Genomic DNA, 22,886 nt, shown 5'->3' on the forward strand with positions numbered 1-22,886 from the left:
GTGAGAGAGACACATTAATTGGTTGCCTCCCACACTCACCCCAACCGGGGCAGGGGACTGAGCCGGCAACTGAGGTACGTGCCCTTGGCCAAAATCGAACCCAGGACCCTCTGTCCGAGGCCGATGCTGCAACCACTGAGCAAAACTGGCTAGGGCAGATCCATCATGTTCAAGATAGCACCACCATTCTGGTCTTCATATTCTTATGGATGTAGAGTAGAGGTTAAGCACTCTGAGGCCTCAGTCAGTCCGAATTTACTGATCCTGTCACTTAACTGTGTGACAGTGGGCAAGATACTGTCATTTCTCTAGCCTGATTTTCTCTCTAAAATAGGGGTGGGGAACGTCTGGCTGGCGGGCCGAAATCATCTGGTCTTACCCTGCCAAGGCAACTCCAAATTCAATAAATCTAGGAGCTTTTTTCATGGTTAATTTTTAAGTTGATAATTTGGTGTGGCCCGTGAATGATGTTATAGATGTTCCAATGGCCCTTGGCAGAAAAAAGGTTCTCCACCCCTGCAAAAGGAGGGTAATAAAAATAATAATAATAATCAGCAGCATACCTAGCTGTTAGAGAAGCTGTGAAAGAGATGACGGAGAAAACAAGTAAAATACTTAGTACAGTACCTGGCAATATTACTACTGCTGTCCCGAATAATAAATATAGAAGCTCTAATAATGAGAATAAGAATAAACGTTAGAACCTGGAGGACTTAAAAATGTTAATCTAGTCAATTCATGACTCCACAAATAAGGCTTGGCTGCTCTGATACGAAGCTTCTCATACTTTTCACAGCAGTTGTCACCTTCGATTGTGTCTCAATGTCCGACCCACCCCCACGGCTGAACACTTAGCGCCTGGGACAGTGTAGGGCTCACAGTCGTGAGAGAATGGGAAACACCTTCCTAGCATAGAAAAGGAAACCGGGGTGCAGGGGGGCTGGCAGATCTGTCCAAGCTTGTGCAGAGGACTCCCAGGAGAGCTGGGACAAGAGCCAGAGGTACTGAGCAGGCGACACGCAGAATTCAATCCAAGTCCAGCCCTAAAGTTTGGTGACTCGGGCCGGAGTATAGATACCTGGCGATCCCGGCGTCCCCGTTCCCACGGGGTGGCCTAGGTGCCGGCCCCTGCTTTAAGGGTGACAGCCTGAACCAGAAGGCTGCTTCAGGAGAAGCCACGAGTGGGTGTGTCCTGGGGCGCGCCGCGAACACCCGCTTGCAGCGCGGCTCCCCGCTGGCGGCGGCCGCCGGGGCGCGTCCCGGCACCGGCAGGAGGTAAACAACCTGCAGCCGAGACAATTAACAAAGGCCGGGGCCGCGCCTCCCCGGCGCGCGCGCAGCGTGGGCAGAGCGTGGGCAGCGGCTCCGAGGCCCCGAGCGGCGTGGGCCCCCGGCCCCCGCCCCCCGCCCGCCGCCCCGGCTGCGCGGTCACCGGCGGCCGAGCTCCGCGCCTGAGCCCGGCACCTGGCGCGCGGTGAGTCTGCCCCGCGGGACGGGGGCCGGGACCGCGCGGGGAGCTGCTGGCAGGGCTGCGAAGGGAGGTGGGGAGCGCAGGAGCGACGACGCCGGGGCCGGGTTGCTGTCTACTTAGGTAGCTTTGTGTCTTGAGCCGAAGGTAGAGCGAGCAACCCGATCCATGTGACCCACCTGATCCATGTGACCCAACCGAGTCGATTTACAGGTGGCGAGCCGAGGCCCAAGAGAGGTAAGCTGGCCTGGTGAGAGCTCATCAGGCCTGGTGCCTGCTTATCCCCGCCTCCTTCGGTGCGGGATTCTTACTGGAAGTTGCAGGGGCGACTTGTGGTAAGCGCCCGTGTGTTAAAACAATGGAATCGTACAACCAAGGCTAAGGAATTCTTGCCGAGGAAAGTATGATTATAAATAGTCAAAGCCAGGCGACAAGAGAAGGGAAATCTGATGGCCGTCGGGTGAGCTGCCTTGGTCAAGGGCCCCCAGAAAAATAGAGCCAAACTGGGCCTGGAAGGAAGCCAGAGCCTTGGGCACCCGCCGCAGTGCTCCCTGCCCAGTGAGCCCCTGGGCCTTGGAGGGGAATGGGGAAGCCACAGCCTGCCTGCGGAGGGGTTCACAATAACCTTGCACATAGTTTAAGGTTTGACATGAAGCATTCCTGCTGACTAAAGGCTGTCACTCAGCTGCACAGGTTCAGGCCAGTTTATTTTCTCCTTTAAAGGGTAACAGCTGGTTACAGAGTGAGGATCTGCTGTGAGTCCAGACAGAGTCCCGGCGTTACCAGCCATGTGATCTTGGACACATAGTTCATCCTCGCTGAGGCCCAGTTTTCTTTGTAGAATGAAGATAAGATTGGACATTTTATACTTCAGGCTATTGTCAGACTTAAGAATGAACATGGAATTTGGTGCCTAGCTCTTAGTAAGTGCTCAATAAAAGTACTGATGTACATACCCAGTGAATCACAGCTGTGCCATTTGGAAAGGGTGAGGACCTGGAGGAAATTGGGCTGTACCCAAAATCAAATAAAACAAACTTTAAAAAGTTATAAACCTGTAAATATAAAGTCAACCCTGTTATGACTTACAAATGGCAGCACATACCTTGGTGGTAGTAATCTAAATTAGAGTGCATTTGTTTAGGATAAAGCACTACACTTAATATTTGACCCAGATCAAATGTTGAAAGTAGAAACTACTAGACATTAAAAAAAGAGAAAACAAAACAAATAAATACCCCCCCATACACTACCGGATATTCTAACAAGGACTGTTTAGTGGGCCTCACTTCTCTCTTTGGAGTCAGCACTTGTATAGTTTGTTTTTAAATGAAAGGAGAGAGGAAGACATACGTGGGAATCTGGTCAATACCCAGTCTTGCCCAGCAGTGGAGGTTCAGCTGAGTTTCTGCCAGGGTACAGGAGTTGCTGGCAGTTGGCTCCCATTCCTCTTGGATCAGCTGCTTGCTGTGGTAAACAGTGCCTTGGTTGATTCTGCTCTAGATCAAATAAATGGCTTTTTATTTAACTAATGGGAGTGTGTGTCTTTGGGTGCTGCAACTGAAGCAAAATGGCATTTGTTGACCGTGATTTTCCGAAGTCTATTGCTTGTTTATTGACAAGCTTAAGAATTCAAAAAATCTATGGACCCAAAATTATGAGGACAGGGCCTGGGCAGGCCTATCTATAAAAAGAACTGCTCTTAAAAAATACAGTGTTGTTTCTTTTCTCTACCACTTTAGGCCTTGCAGTTATAGCCAGGGAAATATGGCTTAGGACAAGTAGCTAGGGACAAGAAGGTGCATGCCTAGTGAGTGCTCCTGGTGGTTTTTACCTGTGTTGTGGGATGGGAATTAGTAGTGGGGGACCTTTAATTCTTTTATTTTTTTAAATTAAAAAAAAAAATCTTTATTGATTTCAGAGAGAGGAAAGGAGAGGGAGAGAGAGATAGAAACATCAATGATGAGAGAGTCATTGATCGAGCCCACAACCCGGGCATGTGCCCTGACCAGGAATCAAACCCCCTATCGCCTGGATCCTAGGTCGACGCTCAACCACTAAGCCACGCCCAGCTGGGCACCTTTAATTCTTTTAAATTTCTGTATTGTTTGTCTAGTTATGTAATGAGTGAAAGCCTCTTTTGTAATTTCAACAAACAAACAAACAAACAACCCATCATGTCCAGTGAAGGTATACGGGTAGCAAATAAGTACTTGAAAAGATGCTCAAGATCATTAATCATTGGAGAAACACACACTAAAACCACAATGAGATATTGCTTCATACCTGTTAGATATGGCTAAAATTAAAAAGATTGACTACACCAAGTGTTAATGAGGTTGTAGAAGAACTGGAAGTCATACACTGTTGGTGGGAATGTAAAATGGTACCACCACTTTAAAAAGTTTTACATCTTTCCCTGGCTCGTGTGGCTCAGTTGGTTAGACCACCATCCTGGGTCACAGGTTTGATTTCCAGTCAGAGCACATACCCCAGTTTCAGGTTTGATCCCTGGTCAGTGTTCGTCAGAGGCAACTGATCGATGTTTCTCTCTCTCTCTCCCTCTCCCTTCTTCTCTCTCTAAAATAAATAAAACATATCCTCGAGTGAGGAATAAAAAAGTTTTTTTTTACATTTTCTTAAAAAGTTAAATATGTATCTGTCATGTGACACAGGCATTCCATTCCTAGGTCCAGTTTTATTGTAATAGAGAAACAGGACATGACTAATGTGCATGGATAAGCAAACAGTGGTATATCCATATGATAGAATACTGCACAGCAATAAAAAGTAATGAACTATTGATACATCCTACAACATGGATGAATCTCAAAATAAATTTTCTGAAAGAAGCCAAAAAAAAAAAAAAAAAAAGTACATGCTGTATAATTCCATTTATATAAAATTGAAGGAGAGTTGCTGTCTCTTACCTCAAATTTTTGGTGACTTTCAAGAGTTGTGTATGATCATATTAGTCTAACTCCACTTGTAATAGTGTCATCGGCAATTTGATCATTACTCTGCCAGTGTTTATCCATGTCATTCATTCATTAATTCTAGTTGAGCACCTACTATGTGCCAGATCTAGAGTAGACGCTAGGTAATGTGCTGATGAATAAAAGAGATATAACCCCTGCCCTTGTGAACTTACACTCTATTGAACGAGCCAGTAAAACAAATAGCATAAGAAAAAAAACCATTGGGAGAAAAGGGGTGGTTCTTTGGAAGGGGTTGGGAGTCAGGGAGGGCTTGTCTGGGTTTCTAGCAGGGAAGTAAAGCAGTCAGGTTCATGGTTTTGAATGACGACTCCACTCTGGGGCTGTGCATTCATTCAGGAGGCTATTGTACTGGTCCAGGAGAAAGGTGATAGAGGCTTGACTCAGGTGGTCTTAGAGATGGAAAGCACTGAAAGAACTAATGGATATCCGTAATAAGACAGGACAGATCCCAGAGGTTGATACTGAGCAATGCTCTTTGAATTTGTGGCTTTATCAGTTTTTAGTCCACATTACTGTGCGATTGCCTCGCCCACCTTCAGCCTCCATCACCACATCTTATTCCTTATTTGAAAGGATGTCACAAGAGACTGACGTCAGCACCTTGCTGGTCCAGTTACACTAGTTTACAGCATCCCTTTGATCTACTGATCTAGTTAATTTTAAGTAAGGGAATGAGGATAGGTTGGCATGACCTGTTTTTTGTTGTTGTTGTTGTTAACCTATGCTGGCTCCAAGGGCTCTGTTTCCTTTTCCAAAGGTTGACAGACCATCTGTTTTAATCAAGTGGCCAAAACCCAACTCAGCGTGGATTACGTCAAAGCAGGTTGGGGGATGAAAATGTGAAAAAGTCCAGAGGGAATCAGATTTTATCCTGGCTGGACTGAGTAATGCCTTTAGGGCTCAGTCTCATGGTCTCTCTCTCTCTCTCAGCTCCATTTCTTTGGTGTTAGCTGTGTTCTTAGTCAGGCTCTGGTGTATAGTTATTATTATTGTCATGATTACTTGTTCTCACCATCTGCCTCAATACGATCGGTCAAGTGTCCTTAGACAACTTCTTTATCTATCTGATCTATGGTAATGTAATGGTTTCCAGTTTAACAATAACAATAACAAAAACAACAGTTACTATTATTGAGAGCTTACAACATACCAGGCACTCTGTTAGACACTTTACATGGATTATTTAATTATAAGAAAGGTTATATAATAATCCCAGGAAAGCCAGCCAATTGATTGCAGAATCAGAATTTGAAATCAGGTTTTCCGGTTCCAGGATCTGGGCTCCGAACCTTCACAGCACCTCCTACAGTCACTCTTTAGGGCTAAGAGGAAAGCAAAGCCATCAAAGCATACCCATTTTTTACTTTTTCTGAACATGAATCCCAAAATATAGTTGGCAGTCACGGTAGAGGCAGAGCTTTGGAGGTTCTTACAATTTTGTCCATTCCAGATCCTTCTGGGTTTGAGAGTTCTGGAAGCTCTTTGTACTCAGGACCCTGCCCTCTGGCTAGTGTATATATCTTTATAAACCAGGCTCATTAAAACCAGGATCCCTATGTGGCCAGTCTTGTTTCTGTAGGTGTTTCCTCCCTTTGTTCTTCTTTTTTTTTTTTTTAAATATATTTTTATTGATTTCAGAGAGAGGAAGGGAGAGGGAGAGAGAGAAACATCAATGATGAGAGAGTCATTGATCGACTGCCTCCTGCACAGCCCCTGCTGGGGATGGAGCTGCTACCTGGGCATGTGCCCTGACCGGGAATCAAACAGTGACCTCCTGGATCCTAGGCCCATGCTCAGTCGCTGAGCCACACAGGCTGGGCCCCTCCCTTTGTTCTTTAACAGGATCTTTGGCTATCATGATGCTTGAACTTTATCTTTGACAGCCTTCCCTAATCCCTAGAGTTTCAAACCAGAGGTTTTACTTTTTTTCCTCTTAAATGTTTAAATTGACCTACTAAAACCTGGGGTAGAAGGATGATGGATGTTCAACTTTCTTTGCCATGACATGTCACCTTCTGAAAGAACTTTAAGATGATAGTTTCACTTCTCCCTATAGATCTTACTTTCATTTCTTCAGTTTTTCTACTTGATCAGAATTAGGTTCAGGGTATTATTTTCCCCTGTTACTTCCTTTCTCTTGAAAGGGGTGAAATAATCAAGATGCCCATAACATTTATTAAGTTACTCTTCTTTCAGAGGCATGAAACGTGGAACAAACAGCCAGATATTTTAAATGTCCCATCCTTGTGGTAAAGCCATTTTTGTCTTCATCTTTGTTATCTTCAGAATCCAGGAAAATGCTTGGCATGACATAGCTGTTCCAAATATTTGTTGTAAATTCTTCTGTGCTAGTGTGGACAGAGGAGAAGAGAATTAACTGTTTTATCCTATCTTAGTGTCAGTAGCAGTTGCTGCAGAACATTCAGTGGACACTTTTTTTTTAGCACTGACCATGTGCTAGACTGATTTTTAGTTCCTAATTGGCTATCACAGGGCATCAAGGCGGTCTCAGGACCGAGGGACTGGACTGTAAGGGAAGCCACGTTTCCCTGAGTGTGTTCTCCAAGACAAGCCTCTTTATCAGGCCAGACCAGGAAATGGAACAAGGGCACCCAGCCTGTTTTCCTGGGCTTTTAAGCTGCATTTGTCTGAGAGTGTTGCAAAGATAATGGATCACTTAAGCTATATAGGATTTTGTTTGTTTTTAACTTATTTTGAAACAGTTATATAGATCAACATGAAGTTGTAAGGCTGGTACAGTGAGGTTCTATACCCCCTACCAGGGATTGTGCCCACAACCGGTGCATGTGCCCTGACTGGGAATCGAACCAGCAACCTTTCGGTGCATTGGACAACACCCAACCAACTGATCCACACCGGTCAGGGCAAAAAATTAAAAAATATATATTTTTAAAAAGGCAATATCATAACCAGGAGATTGACACTGATAATCAAGATACAGAACAGTTCCATCACAAAGATCTCATGTTGCCTTTTCACCCTTGGCTCCAACCCCATCCCATCCTTAACCCTGGGCAACCAGGAATCTGTTCTCCATTTCTATCACCTGTCATTTCAAGAATGTATGCAAATCATACAGTACATATATACAAACCACACAGTATGGAGCCTTTGGGACTGACTTTATTCAATCAGCATTCCCTGGAGATTCATGTAAGTTGTTGAGTGTATCAATAGTTCCTTCCTTTTTATTGCTCAGTATCTGAGATGTTTTATTTGTTTTTAAAAAACTGAAGTAAATATGGCAAAAATGTTAAAATTCAACAAAGCTAGGTGGTAAGAGCAAAGGCATTTGTTTATTGTTCTTTGTTCTTTTCTTGATGGTTAAAATATTTCCTAATATTTAAAGTGGCATGCATCCCATTCAGCCTTGTACTTCGGTTATTTAAGGCTACGCCTCATCTTCCTGGCCAGATGCTAAGCTCTTAGAGATAAGATGAGCACTAGTTCATCTTGTGTCCTCCTCTGTGCCTCACGATACTACATATTTGTGTACATAGACGGTCCTTTTGGATGTATTAGTAGCAGTAGAAGTTTCTGTCCTGTGCCATAAACACTGACCCATGGATCAGATAATATGTAAAGTCTTTGGGGAGAGTGAGGTTGTTCAGAAGGCAAAGGGCCTAAAAAGACCCTGGAACACCGCCTGTGGTCTGTTCACCTCTCCCTGGCCTGAATCGCTGACATTCACCACCCTGTGCCCAGCTTCTCTAGAAAGATCTTAATAGGATTTCAGGAGAGCTACTACTTATAATTGTTGCTAAATAAACAAAAAGCATACATAATACTTTATAGGGGACTTTTAAATATGAAAAATAGCATTCATTTGTACTTAGGTTAATTGCAATCTAGACCTCCAAGCAGGCCTGGCAAAAGCTCTCCATAGCAGCATTTTGTTCCCTCTTAGTGTATAGCCCATGTAATGGAAGAAAACATTTTATTTCTTTAAAATATTATATATTGCCTGGTTGGTGTGGCTCAGCGGTTGAGCCTCGACCTATGATCCAGATTGCAGTTGGATTCCCATTCAGGGCACATGCCCAGGTTTCGGGCTCCATCCCCAGCAGAGGGCTTGCAGGAGGCAGCTAATCAATGACTCTCATCGTTGATGTTTCTCTCTCTCTCTCCCTCTCCCTGAAATCAATAAAAATATATTTAAAAAAAATTATTTATTATTTGGCAATGAAAAGGAATAAAGTACTGTTCCATGCTACAACATGCTAAGTGAAAGAAGCAAGTCACAAATGGCTACCTATTTTATGATTCCATTTCTATGAAATGTCTGGAATAGGCAAGTCTATAGAAATAGAAAGTAGATTAGTGGTTTCTAGGCTGAAGGGATAGGGGCTTAGGGGGTGGTGGCTACTGGGTACAGGGTTTTTTGGGGGGATATATAATAAATCTGTTTCCAAGACATTCTAGTACCTTCTGAAGTACTCTAGTCCAGACTGTTTGCCATCTGCCTGTAGCCAACAGTCAAACCTAGGATTCCCTTAACCTATCCTGGGGATTTCCTCAGGCTCTCTCCCATATTAGATCACCAGTTCCCTAGATCCCATGTCTTTCTCTTTCTTTTCTTTTTTTTTGGCATTTTAATTATGATGTGTCTGAGTGTGGGCCTCTTTGGGTTCTTCTTGTTTGGGACTCTCTCTGCCTCCTGAACTTGTGTGATTTTTTTCCTGGACCAGGTTAGGGAAGTTTTCTGCCATTATTTCTTCAAACAGGTTCTCTAACCCTTGCTTACTTTCTAGATCTTCTGGCACTCCTATGATGCAAGTATTGTTATGTTTCATGCTGTCCCACAGCTCCCTTAAACTGTCCTCCCGTTTTTTAAATTGTTTTTTCTTTTCGGTTAGCTGAGTGATTTTTTTCTAATCCATCTTCTAATTTGCTGATCCGATCCTCAGCTTCCTCTAATCTGCTATTTATTCCTTCCAATTTTTTTTTTTTTTTTAATTTCTACTATGTCATTCTTAATTTCCTTCATAGTTTCCATTTCTTTTCTCATGCTTATGATCAGTATTCTGAACTCTGTATCTGATAGATTGCTTATCTCCATTTCATTTAGCTCTTCTTCTGGAGAATCCTTTTGTTCTTTCATTTGGGGCTTTTTTGTCTTCCCATTTTGGTTGCCTGTTTGGATTTGTTTCTATCTACTAAGTAGATCTGCTAGGACTCCCAGTCTTTTGGATGGTCTCTTGTGCAGGCCAATGTCAGACGCTGTTTGTGACTGACCTTGAGTACCCTGTTTGAAGTTTTCTGCACCTCACAGCTTGTGGTTCCATTTTCTGGGGCTGGGTGTGTTTGGACAGGACCAAGGTTTGCTTTTCCAAGCCCTGGGTCCAGAAGCAAATCAGGCAAAGACTCAGAGCCCCCAGAGGCTGATTGTTATTCAGTCTCCTAATGAGCCTCAGGTTGTAGAATCTCCACAGGGTGGGGCAGCTGATTGTTCTCTCTTTCTTGATTTATTTATCTATTTTGGTGGAGCACATTCTCTCGTAGTTTCCTGAGAACAGAAACATACATGGTAAATTCTTTAGGCCTTCAAGATTCTGCAGTTTCTCCTCAACGTATTTAGATGTGGAATTTTTTAACTTATCCTGTTTGGGTCTTGTACTTCTTGAATCTAGAAATTCATATATTTTACAAATTCTGGACAATTCTTGGTCTTATCTCTTCAAATATTGTCTTCTCATATTATTATTGCCTTCTGCAACTCAGATTTGATACATGGCCTTCTTATTTCAATAATCCAAATCTCTTAATTTCTCTCACATTTCCCCTGCTTTTCTCTCTCCCTTAGCAATCTGGATAATTTCTTCAGCTCTACATACCTTTTCTTTTTCCTTGATATATGTTGAATCTCACTATTCAGGTTTTTAAAAAATATGTCTTTACTGATTTCAGAGAGAGGAAGGGAGAGGGAGAGTGAGAGATAGAAACATCAATGATGAGAGAGAGTCACTGATCAGCTGCCTCCTGGTTGCCCCCTTCTGGGGGTTGAGCCCGCAACCTGGGCAAGTGCCTTGACTGGGCAAGAACCTCGATCTCCTGAATCATAGGTTGGTGCTCAACCACTGAGCCATGCCTGCCGGGCCTGACTATTCAGTTTTTAATTTCAAAGACTAAATTTTAATTTTTCTAAGTTTTATTTGGTGCTTTAAAAATCATACAGGTCTGTAAGCTTTCTCTTGCCAACCACTCTTGCTTGTGAGGGTGGTTCAAGACCTGCGGATGCCCTCCAACCCTTAAAGCAAAATAAATAAATTTTAAAAAATCATATAGGTCTTCAATTTTTTTTATATAATGTCTTTTCTTTCCCTGTTATTTTATAGATTTTATCTTATTTAATTATCTGATGCTCTTTGTGTCTAATCTTGCTCTTTGTTGTTCCTGGTGATGCTCACTCACGGTAGAGTTCTTGTGATTTTGGATTTTAAATTCATCTTCAGAACAGGGTTACCTGTTGGAGTATCATGCGTCCTAGGTTAAGGATGTGCCCTTCTGGAAACATCGTATTTGTTCTGTGGGCACTCAGAATAGCATTAGTCCAGAATTTTTTCTTGTTAATTTCCTTTCTTTGGGCAATTTGAACCTAAAACCCAGTGAAGGTAGGCCTGTTGTTATGAATTTTCAGAAGAGACTTTTTCCCTCACCTAGGTCCCAAGCCAAGAAAGAGAAGCATCTTTGTCATCTTCTCTGTGTGTGTGGGGGGGGGGGGATTTTTTTTTCTGAGCCACCATTTCACTGACGTCCTTGGGGGTCCCAGTTAAGTGAAGGAGCTTGTTTCCTGATCCTGCGTGGGCACTAACGTCTGAGTCCCTGGTTCACTGAGCTCAGCAATGCCCTCTTTCCTGCCCACTCTGACTACTTGGGCCACAGCTGTATCAGCTCAGCTGCTCCTGCTCTGGTTTTCTGTTCCCTCTGTTTGGGGGCCCTGTGGATTTCCTTTACTTTCTTGCAAGCCCTGCCATGCAGTGAAAAGGAAGCTTGTTATAGCTGATCTAGCATTTTTTAGATATTATGTGGTAGGGAGGATTTTCAGGCTATCTTGTCCACTGCCACTTGTACTTTTTAAACTTTGAGATAAAGAAGAAAAGTCCATCTGGCTGGGAGGCTCAGGAAAGGCCTCAGAGGAGATGAGCATTGGAGGGTGTAGACACGGGAGGGTGCAAACACGGGAGGGTGCACAGCAGGTGCAAAAGCAGAGGCCAGAAGTGACCATGCAGGTATGGGGAAGAGCATGTAACTCTGTTTTTGCTGGAGTGTGTCCAGGAAGGGGGAAATGAGGTTGGAGCTGGACCCTGAGCCACAGGAGGCATCTCCCAGCAGGACCACCATAGTCACAAGCTTTCTTTCAGGAAGTTGAAACTGAAACCATGTCCAAGATGAATGGGTGTGGGTGGCAGCAGGTGGAAGAGGGGTTTGGATTCAGGAAGATGATCTTGGAGACTGTGGAAATAGCCCAGGTGATGGTAGTATGACCTGAATGGGGCAGGGGGGCAGGGAAAGGGGGAACCTACTGGGGATAGGGGTGGAGGGTGGGGGGAGAGTGACTCAGCTGAACTAGTTGAAGAAATCTAGGTCAAGAGCTGGGGCAAAAATAGAAGAAAAGCCAGACCAGCACATTGTCTGAATCCTGGGAAATGAATTTAAAATGTTAACAATTTTCTGAGTTGTGTTCTACCTTTTAAGGTTGTTCAGATACCACCCACAAATGCTAATACACGGTTCATCTTGACTCTGTATACAGCTAAAGATGTTTTTAGGACGCTTGATGAATAGTTAACTTTGGATTAGAGACAGCATGCCCCAGTGGAGCTCCTGGAAATGAACTGGGATGTGTTTGTCTTCCCCAGAACCTGCTGACATGGCTGATCGTGAGGCTGATGAGCCATCCTCCAGGACAAGGAGTCCGGATGGGGAAAGTCAGGCCTCTGAGGACAGATGGTCGCTCCATCAGAAGCTGGCCGTCAGGGAACTCATTGACACCGAGATCTCCTACTTGCACATGCTCCGGCTCTGTGCCTTGGACATCAGGAGCTGCCTGAAGCAGGTACCTGGATGGAGCCACAAACAACCTGTCTTTCGAGGGGCAAATGTGGGTCCTAGGTTCTGAGACCTCACATCTGTTCCTGGAGCAGGCTTGATGGACGGAAAGTCATGGTGGATGTGAAGTCACTTGGATGTAAGCCCTGTACTTCCACTTATTGGCCACACAACCTTCAGCAAGGCCTTGGAGCCTCAATGTGTTCATCTGCTAAATGGGGAGAGGGATAATCTCCTCAGAGAATTAAGTGAGCTAATGGATAAAATAGCCCTTTATCAAGTTTAGAGCAAATTGCTTAAACTGACCTACATTCTCATTGTCTCATTTGGGGGATGGTGGCATGGAGAGGTTACTACTATGATAGGTTTCTATTTTAGTGTTCATTTTTACATCTTTCCCCCACCCCGATTTCAGAAATAGTACAAGCTTTATAAAATTTCAAGCATTCCTAACATGTAAGCTCCTTAAGAGCAAAGACTATTTAGTTCAATATATCCCAGTTCTTGACACATAAACAATGGACTTCAATTAGTGTTTCTTGAATGAATGAAATACTAAAGTAGGTAATGTATAAGGTGGAAATCCTCTCATATTTTACTCTCTAGAAATTAGGATTTTTCTCTGTGGGTATTAAACAAATATAGGTTGTTATTTATTTTAACAAAAATAAGATCATACTCTAGATATTTTTCTACCATTAGTTTTTCCCACTTGGCCATGCATCCAGAACATCTGTATGTCTATCTCCTGTATATGTCCCTGCACATAAATAGATGTCCTGCATCCATTTTAACAGTGGCATAGCCTAGTTAACAGGGGTTGGAGTTCAGAATACATCTCAAGGTCATGATGGAAGGTGCCAAGTATATCAGAGCTGGAAAGAGATCCAGCTTTCCACCCTTTTGTGACAGATGGGGAAACTGAGGGAAGAAAAATGGTAGCTGGCAGTAGACCTTGGGTAAAACCCCAGCTTAGCTTTTCTTCCATGCTGATTGCCCCATCGTTTCCTCCCTTCTTGTAGAGTCATGGAAATACCCAAGTAATAAAATTTCAAAGTCCTTGCAAATATTCCACTGGGGCAGGCTTCCCAAGAGTGATGGGCCCCTGAGGGTGTGAGTGTTCTGGACCGTTCCCCAAAGCCTGCAAATTAAGTCACTCTACTGACCTCCCAGCAACCTCCCATGGCTTCCTTTTTCCTTCCAGTTGCTGCAGGGAGATCTGGATGTCCTGTTCTCAAACATTGATGACATCATCAAGGTGAACAGCAGATTTCTTCAGGATCTGCAGGGGACAGATGCCAGGGAAGAGAAACAAGTGCAGCTAATTGGTAAGCAAAAGACGAGGCAGCTGTCAGCCTTAGGCTCCTGTGGAGTTGTCCTCAGCGTGTGGTCATTGCCGAATTGTGTCTAGAGTTCCAGGGAAATGCAGCTCAATGGGAGTCTGGGTTTGGGGTCCCTGAAACTTAGCCAGAGCCGGCAGGACCCTCACATAATATCTAGTCCAACCCACTGCTTTACAAATGGAGAGCACAGGTACTTAACATGTAGTAGACCTTTTCATTCTCATGACACCATTACTTATTGATTAATATTATCCCCATCTCACTCAAGAAAATCCCGAGGCCCAGAGAGCTTAAGTAACTTTCTCAGGGCCACACAGCTTGACCAGGGAGAATGAGGATTTGATCCCAGCTCTGTCAGACTCAAGAACCCTAGCTCTTGACCATCCTGCCTCCCTTTTTCTTCTTTCTGACTAATCCCAGCTAGAGGGAGAGTGCCCTTTGGACACTGGAAGTACCTTCTGTGCCGTGGTGACTTCTTTACAATCTGTGACTGGAGTAGGACAAGAGGAGAGGAGATGAGTCTTTATTTACTTTGGTGTCCCGGGCAGCCTTTCCTCTTCGGACAGTTCTGCTCTCTGGGAGTTTGCCTTCCTCTCTCCTGTAGTTACTGACAAGCTCCTGTCCCTGGTCATACTGCTATGATAGTTTCTTTGGCATCGGTCACAGTCCTGTGGAAGCACCCATGCTGAGGGGAATGTGGGCGCTGCCCTAGGTTTCACTGCTATGCCCAAGGCATCTCTTAGTGGAGGGCATCTCTGCAGTTGGCTGATCCCCCCGTCATGCCGATTCTCCCAGCTGCAGTTTGTGGCGACCTTTCCTGGTCCCGTTACCCCCAGCTCTGGGGGCTTCTCCTGAGGGCTTTCTGTCTGAGAACTCACTGGACCAGCACTGGGGAGGGGGTTTGGTCCTGGGCTGGTCATCTTGCTGTGGGAGTCTTTGTTGAGGGCTGGACCACGCTGGTCTAGGTACCATCTGATGAGTCCCAAGGGGGAGCTAGACCAGGTCAGGGGTCCAGCCCACAGCTTTGGCAGGCAGCGGGGTCAGCTGGGCTTCCAGTGGTCCATGGCTCCCACCTGCCCTTTGTGAAGCACCGTGATCATGAGCTGTACAGAACGGGATATTCAGCAAAGCGTTGCTCCCCTCTCATCCCTACCACCCCACCCCACCCCACCACCTCATCCTTTCTACCCCGCTCCATCTCCCCCGACAAATAACCAGTCTCGTAAGTTTGTGATTTTAAAATATGGCACGCTTCATGAATTTGCATGTCATTCTTGTGCAAGAGCCATGCTAATCTTCTCTATATTGTTCTAACTTTAGTCTATGTGCTGCTAAAACTGAGCACTGGAGTCATCCTTTTAAAACTGACACCAGATCATGTTGCTTCCTGCCACCATTAGGATAAAATCCTGACACCTTCGTCCACCTTCCTTCCTCTCTTCCTTCCAGACCCTCCATGATCTGGCTTCCATGTCCTCTTTAGTTTTTCAGCGTAGTGCCCTTGCTCACTCTGCTCCCCCCACAGCGGCCTTGCTGTTACCTGCATGCGCAGCGCTCACCTGCCTCAGGCCTTTGCATCTGCCCTTCCCTGTGCCCGGGATGCTGCTTTCCCCCAGACATTGCCAGGGCTGGGTACTGCTGGTCTCTGGTAGACAGTCTTCATAGAAGCCTCCCCTAGAGAGATCTCCTACCACTCTCTAAGTCTTTTTCTCGCTTTGTCTTGGTTCATGGCACTCAGCACTACCTGGCATATATACGATATTTATTTATTGTCCCCCCCACTAGAATATAAGCCCTATGAGGCAGGGACTCTGTTTAGTTCACAGAGCTTAGAAGAGTGCTTGGCACATGGTTAATAAATAAGCAGTTGGTAAATATTTGGTGAATGAAGTTTGTATCAAATGCTTTATATGCATTAGTTCATTTAATCCTTGTTAAAAAACAAAACACACACCGCTGGGAGGTGAGTACTATTTTTAAATTAAAAAAAAAAAATCTATTGATTTTAGAGAGAGAGGAAAGTGAGGGAGAGGGAGGGGGGTGGGGGGAGAGAGAGAGAGAGAGAGGGAAACATTGATCCACCATTCCACTTATTCATACATTCATTGGTTGACTCCTGCATATGCCCTGACTGGGGATCGAACCTGCAGCCTTGGCATATCGAGACAAGCTCTAACCAACTGAGCTACCCGGCAGGGCATGAGTACTATTTTTATTCCAATCTATAGATGGGAAAATAGAGGGTGCGAGGGGTCAAAGGCTTGCCCCAGGCTACACAACTGGGCAAGGGCTGACTAGTTCTCCCTGAGTCCAAAGCCCATCCGTGCCTGTGCTGGCGCGTCTGTGAACTGGGGGTTAGCGGTTGTACTTGGCATCACAGTAACTGTAACGATATAACAGGAGTGCGTTTTGTCAACTATGAAGCACTGTACAAATACGCGTATTATCAATATTATTGCTCTAATTATAGCTCCCATTTATTGGGTACTCACAGTGCATTGGCCTGAGCTCTCCGTCAGTCTGCCACCTAATCCTTCGAGCAGACTGATGGAACTAAGATGAAACAAATGGCAGCTCAGGAAGATGACGGAACTTGCCCAAGGTCACAGGGTGGGTTAAGCCCGCAGTAGTCTCACTCACTACCTCCCTGCCCCAGGCAAGGGAACATACAGACATGCCTTTGTGAACTCCTGTTGCTTTTTTACTCTCAGGTAACTTATTCCTGGAATTCCAAGAGGAGTTGGAGCGCGTCTATAAGGTCTACTGTGCCAACTATGACCAGGCCTTGCTGCTGGTAGAGTCATACCGGAGGGAGCCGGAGCTGCAGCGAGAGATCCAGGGCATCATTGAGGCAGTGGTGTGAGTAGAACGACCAGCGAGCCTTTGCTCCTGCTGCACGGACCCCAAGGTCAGGCACCATTGAGGTCTCCCCTCCATTTGGTGCTGCTCACACAGCTTCAGGAGCGTCTCAGTCAGGCTAGGCGAGGCTATGCTGCAGAAACAAACAATTCCCAACTCTCAGTGGCTCACACCACGAAGGTTCATACCTTCATTTTCCTCCATTGAGGGGTGACTTGGGGCTCTTAGCAACTCCTCGCCCTGGGATCCAAGCTGACAGCAGCCACTGTCCGGCATATTTCCATTAATTGTGGCAAAGGAAAAAGGAGCTCTGGAGGGTTTAACGCTGGTAATGGAATTCTCCAGCTTAGAAACGATATCTATCACTTCTCATAATTCATGGACCAGAACTAATCCCATAGCTTTATCTAACTTCCTGGAGGCCAGGGTGTGCTGTCCTGTCCAGAAGTGAAAAAGTAGAAACCTTTGGCAAACAGCTTCCGTGACTACCGCAGGAAGGGCAGAGTTGTAAGCAGCAGTCCCGGGAAGCAGGCGTGCCTCATCTAGGGAGGCCTCTCTCCAGATGGCTGAAGTCCTGCCCCATGGAAAAGGCTCAGAACTGCCCTGGGTGGCATCACAGCCAGAGCTGACGGTAGTGAGTGGAAGCTCCAGATAGAGATATATAGAGAACACATTTTTTTTAATTGGAATTTTTGAATGGGTAACATAGTTACATGGTTCAAAATCTTTAAAACATCTACATTTGTTCAGTAAAAAAGATCTTCCCACCCTCGGTCTTTTATCCACTCACTTACAACTCCCATCCCCAAAGTTAAGGTAACCTTTAATAATTTTTGTGGATCTTTACAGAGTTTCTTTAAGTATGTACAAGCAAATTCCAATATATACTATTTAATAGCTACATGGAGTTCTTTTCCAGGGCAGGTTTATGGTTTATTTAACCACTACCCTGTTGGTAGATATTTGGGTTGTTACCAACTTTTTACTGTCATAAATATAGTTGCTAAATAACTTCTGCCTTGATAGCTTGAGTTGACATTTCCATGGCTAGATTATTAGAGCAGGATTGATGGAACAAAGGGTGTATACATTTCACACATTGCCAGCTGCTCTCCGAAGAGATCTCACCAGTTGACACTCCCACCTAGAGGCCTGTTTCCTCACATTCACCAACTCTGGATATTATTTTGGCATTTTTGTTGCATATCTAAAAGGCCAAATACCAATTTTTCTCCCCATTACTTTAGAAAGGCCATACGGGTGAGAGGCTGCTGTAACTCTCTGGTGAAGAGGGTTTCTTCATAACTGTGGAGAAGAGATGTGATCATTTCTTTGAAGATTCCCTGCCCTCTGATTCGTGAGGTGACAGTTATCCCCATGAGGCAGTTGGCCCTTTTCTATGGAAAGTAAGCCCAGAGGACAGAGTTATGCCAAAACCTGGCAATTGTTTCCACCTCCCCTGCCCATGGTCAGCCAACCACTAGGAAACCCTTGGTGAGAGCAGATGGTCAGCGTAGGTGTGTCCTGACGGTTTGATCCTAGCCTTGCCTCCGCACTCCCTGCAGCTCATGAGGGGGCTCCCACCTGCTCTGGCTATTTTTAGCCTCATGGCTGATCTTTCCTGGCCATTTGGTCTGGAGCTTTTTCCTTAGAAAAGACAGCAAGAGGCTAGGGTACCATAGAGAGGGGGCCAGAGAACAGTCATGAGGCGTGCTTGGACATTGAGGTTGGGAACCCTCATGGATTTCTCAAAAGCCAGGGCTGAGGGCTACTGGTCATGATCAAGGAAAGACTGTTGGAGATAACCTAGATTTCCAAGATGCCGTTGACTTGGGCAGTCTTTCTGCAAATACCAGCCATCATCAAGAAGGGGATGAACTAGAGCATCCAGAAGGGACCTTGACACTATTAGTTCCTGTGTTTTATTTTTTACTTTTTAGTAAATGAAAAATTTCAAACCTATAGAAAAGTAGAAGAACGTAATGAGCACTCACACACCCACCACCTGAAATGAACCAGTGTTAATCTTTTGCTGTTTGCTTCATCTATTTTTATGCTAAACTATTTAAAGGAAAATACAGATGTTATGACTTTTTCCCTTAAATACTTAAAGTGTATCTCTAAACATTAAGCTCCTGTAATTTTAAAAGCTTTTCTTTTGTAAAGTAGCAGAACCATTTTATTAAATGAAATATCACATGAATGCCCAATATAGAGAGTTATGCTTGAGACACATCCAAGTGGAGATGTTAAATAGGCAGTTGGCCATGTAAGCCTGGAGCTCTAGACAGAAGTTGAAAGCGAAGATCTGGGTTTTGGATGTGTTTAAAACCATAGGACCAGATGAAGTCAGTAAGAGAGTGGATGGAGAGGGAGGAGAGGAGGCCCCAGAGCACCCCAGCGTTGGAGAGAGGCCAGCAGAGTTGGCCAAGAGAGCGGCCTGTGGAGTACGAGGACAGAGGACATCTCAGGGGCCAGAAGAATAAAGTGTTTTGATAAAGAGGGAGTAGTCATCTGTATTTGCTGTTGAGTGAACAAGCAAGCTAAGGGCAGGAAACTGACCATTGGGTTTGGTACAGATGGGGAACCAAGGCCCAGAAAGGGGGTAAAATGAGAACTAGCAGCACCATCTAACTGCTAGATCTTACAAATTACAGATGAGGAAACAGAAACACAGAAGGAGGTGACTTGCCTGAGATCACTCAGTGAGTTCAATGGCAGAACTGGAACTAGAAGCCCAGGCCCCCAGGTGCCCCAAAGGGTGGGCTTTACCTACCTAATACCAGCCTTCTCCCTCAGGCCACAAGCTGGACCCTCAGGCCTCAGTTTCTTACTGGTCATCCCTCTGCAGAGGATTACCAAGTACCCGTTGCTGCTACAGAAAATTCTGGAGAACACACTCCCTGATGCCAGTGCCTATCCTGTCCTCCAGAGAGCTACCTCTGCCCTCCACGACGTGAACACCAACATCAATGAGTACAAGAGGCGCAAGGAAGTGGGTAAGGACTCTGGCAATTTAGAGGATACATCAGTGAGCATACTTCCAGTTACAAAAAACTCATTTCAGATTGGCTTCACCAATGAAGGGCATGTAGTAGCTCATGTAACCACAAGTCCAGAGGTAGTGGTCTTTAAGTAGGGTTTGATCAAGGTGCTAGCTCAGTTTCCCTATAATTCCCTTGTCCCTGCTCTTTACTGTGTGTCACCTTCATCTTCAGGCTGGTCTCCCTCATAGTACTACATGGCTCTTGCTGTTCCAAGACACACACTTGTATACCACACCCTCCAAGATAAGATAGGGCCTTTCTCCTCTTACCCATAAAAATGAGACTCGAGCCCAGCTGGGCGTGGCTCAGCGGTTGAGCACCGACCTAGGATCCAGGAGATTGAGGTTCGATTCCCGGTCAGGGCACGTGCAGGGTTGCGGGCTCGATCCCCCAGTCGGGGGTGCGCAGGAGGCAGCCGATCAATGACTCTCTCATCATGGATGTTTCTATCTCTCTCTCCGTCTCCCTTCCTCTCTCTGAAATCAATAAAGATATATTAAAAAAAAAAATTAGACTGGAGCTTCACTCTGATAGGACCCACTTGGAGCATGCACTCACCCTGAACTAGTCACTATGTTTAGGGGAATGCCATGAGCTGATTGGCTTTGGCCTGGGTTATGTACCCTTCTCTGAATCAATCACTGTGGCCAGGGGGATGGGATTATATGGATTGGTTTATATAATTTAGCATCCATCCCTTGAATTAAAGTGAGATCAATCGCATCCAAACCACAGGGCTACTATACTGTGGAAGAGAAATGAATATTGGTCGAGGGTGGGAGTGGGGAGTGGCAAAGGTGTATATACCTGGGCAAGGGAGGGGATTAAGTGGGAATCCTGCTTCTTGGGTTTTAAAACAGAAAGGTTTGAAAAATAAAGCAGTGTCCCAAGGAGAGAGAAACTTACTTGCCCAATGAGACAGTATAATAAACGATAATTTAGCTAATGTTTACTAAGGGCTAACAGTGACATGCATTTCATTTATTATCTTGTTTGATCCTCTGAGGTTGGCACTGCTAGTCCTACTTCACAGTTGTGTAAACTGGGCGTTTTAGTCGTTTGCTCCAGGTCGTAGAGCTGGTAAGGGACAGAGCCAGGTTTCAAACTCAAGCCTGGGGTCAGGCAATCAGTAGAAAGTCCTGAGCCAGGAGTGGGAAAGTATGGTCCCAGTTTGGCCATGCTGACAGTGACTGAGGAACCTCAGGCAAATCACCTCACTTGGGTTCTTTAGAAAGTAGATCCAGACTCATCATCTTCTATGATCCTCCAAGCAAGCCCTTGAGCTGGCTGGCCCCATTTACAGATGAGGAACAGACCCAAGAAGTGGCGATTTGCCGAAGTCAAGCAGGTGTTCAGCCAGGGCTCACACCTCGGAGTGAGGGCTCGACCCTGTGCCTATGTTCCCTGACTCACTACCCGTCTCATGGGTGTGACCCTGATGTTGAGAAGAGGGCCCAGTCAGGTGCCTAGCCATGTGCGTTGGATGCTTGCTTTCCGGTGTCAGCTTCTGTCCCCATGCCCTGCCTCTCTGTGCAGCCTCCAAGTACACCAAGGTGGAGCAGCTCACCCTCCGGGAGCGGCTGGCCCGCATCAACACGCACACCCTTTCCAAGAAGACCACCCGGCTGAGCCAGCTGCTGAAGCAGGAGGCGGGACTCGTGTTCAGGGTGAGCATAAGCAGGAGGAGGGGTCATCTCCCAGCCATCTCAGGGGGCAAACAAGACTGCAGTGGGTAGGGCAGGGGGCTAAGACTGCTTTCAGAGATGAGGAAACTGAGGCTAAGGGAGGGAAGTGACTTCCCAGGACTGATAGCCAGGGATAGGCGGAGTTGGCAGCCCACTTGATTCTGTGGAGCCTGGGGAGGGCTTTCTCCATGGCACCTTGTACTACTTTCTCTCTGGGACCTTTACACGGATAGGTGAGCTAAGCTCTGGGTCTGGGCATAGAACCAGCTTTGGTTAATGGGTAGCAGTAGCAGCTCAGGTTGACTGAGTACTTACTCTGAACCAGGCATTACTTGATCCATACAAATGAAGTAGGTGTTCCTATTACCCCCTCCCCCATTTTGCAGATGAGAGGCTCAGAGAGGGTAGAACACTTGCCCAAGGTTACACAGCTTGGAAACAGGTGAACCAGGTCTCACATGCTCATGTGTTTGACTCTGTGGTCTGAATATAAAACCACTAAGCAACACTCCCTGCCTCTAACTGTCCCACTCAGCTTTGGGGCTGGAGGAACTGGCTGTGATGGGCAGGTCCGTGGAAAGATGGTCCCCAGTAAAGACTTGGGGATGCAGGTTCGTGGTGTACACTGCCCCCATGTGGATATCCTCGGTCCTCACGAGCATAACTGTACTCTCAGACGGAAGACAAGGAATTTGATGACCTAGAGGAGAAGTTCCAGTGGGTGTCGCTGTGTGTGACTGAGCTGAAGAACAACATGGCTGCTTACCTGGACAACCTGGAGGTGAGGATTCTGCAGCTAATAATGGGTGGGGCTGATTGGATCCCTGGGCAGAGGCATGTAGGGCTGCTGGAACCAAATGGAAGGGATCTTCCAGTGGCTGCAGGCCAGAAGAGGGCCCATGGGCAGGGACTCCTCAGCCCACAGGTCATTAGACTGGAGCAGCTTCTGAGCCTATTGAGCTCTCAGGGGTTGGGGTTCCTACTGGGCAGGGTAAAAATTTAGTGGGGCCAGAGCCCTCAGAAGGACCCTGCCAGACAAACTCGGGTGCTTAAAGGGGCCAAGCAGGTAACATTACTGAGTGAATTGTGCACGTATACAAAGCCTAATGTCCGTTTATGAGACCTTTTTGGTAGTTAAATCAATATGTAATATTACTTGGAGTTTGAATGACTGAATGAACGAATGAATGAGTAAAATCTAAACGGGCAGTTATTACTCGACTCAGGGAAGTCATTGCTGTGGGCCCAGTGCAGCCAGCTCTGATTTTAAGGAAAAAAGAAAACTGGAAATTCTGACTGTTCGGTGAAATCTCACGATGTGTCCATGTGAGCAGCTAATTAGGTAAAAATTTAAATGGTATTCAGGCCCAAGGAAATATATTTCTAGAAACTGAATTCAGCCCACAGCAACAGCA

At 45.6% G+C, this 22,886-nt stretch overlaps 1 protein-coding gene across 1 annotated transcript in view; it reads left to right on the forward strand.

Annotated features, from left to right (window-relative positions):
- The first annotated feature begins 1,621 nt into the window (after positions 1 to 1,621).
- ARHGEF37 (Rho guanine nucleotide exchange factor 37) overlaps positions 1,622 to 22,886 on the forward strand; it is a 33,817-nt gene continuing 12,552 nt past the window's right edge. The window contains exons 1-7 of the mRNA XM_081133997.1: positions 1,622 to 1,705; positions 12,348 to 12,544; positions 13,742 to 13,865; positions 16,592 to 16,739; positions 19,539 to 19,738; positions 21,323 to 21,453; positions 22,148 to 22,252. Of these exons, the coding sequence (XP_080990123.1) occupies positions 12,359 to 12,544; positions 13,742 to 13,865; positions 16,592 to 16,739; positions 19,539 to 19,738; positions 21,323 to 21,453; positions 22,148 to 22,252 (894 nt within the window). The 5' untranslated portion in view covers positions 1,622 to 1,705; positions 12,348 to 12,358. The remainder of the gene's footprint in view (positions 1,706 to 12,347; positions 12,545 to 13,741; positions 13,866 to 16,591; positions 16,740 to 19,538; positions 19,739 to 21,322; positions 21,454 to 22,147; positions 22,253 to 22,886) is intronic.

Source organism: Miniopterus schreibersii (genome assembly GCF_964146895.1).
Source record: "Miniopterus schreibersii genome assembly, chromosome: 4".
Taxonomy (NCBI): Eukaryota; Metazoa; Chordata; class Mammalia; order Chiroptera; family Miniopteridae; genus Miniopterus; species Miniopterus schreibersii.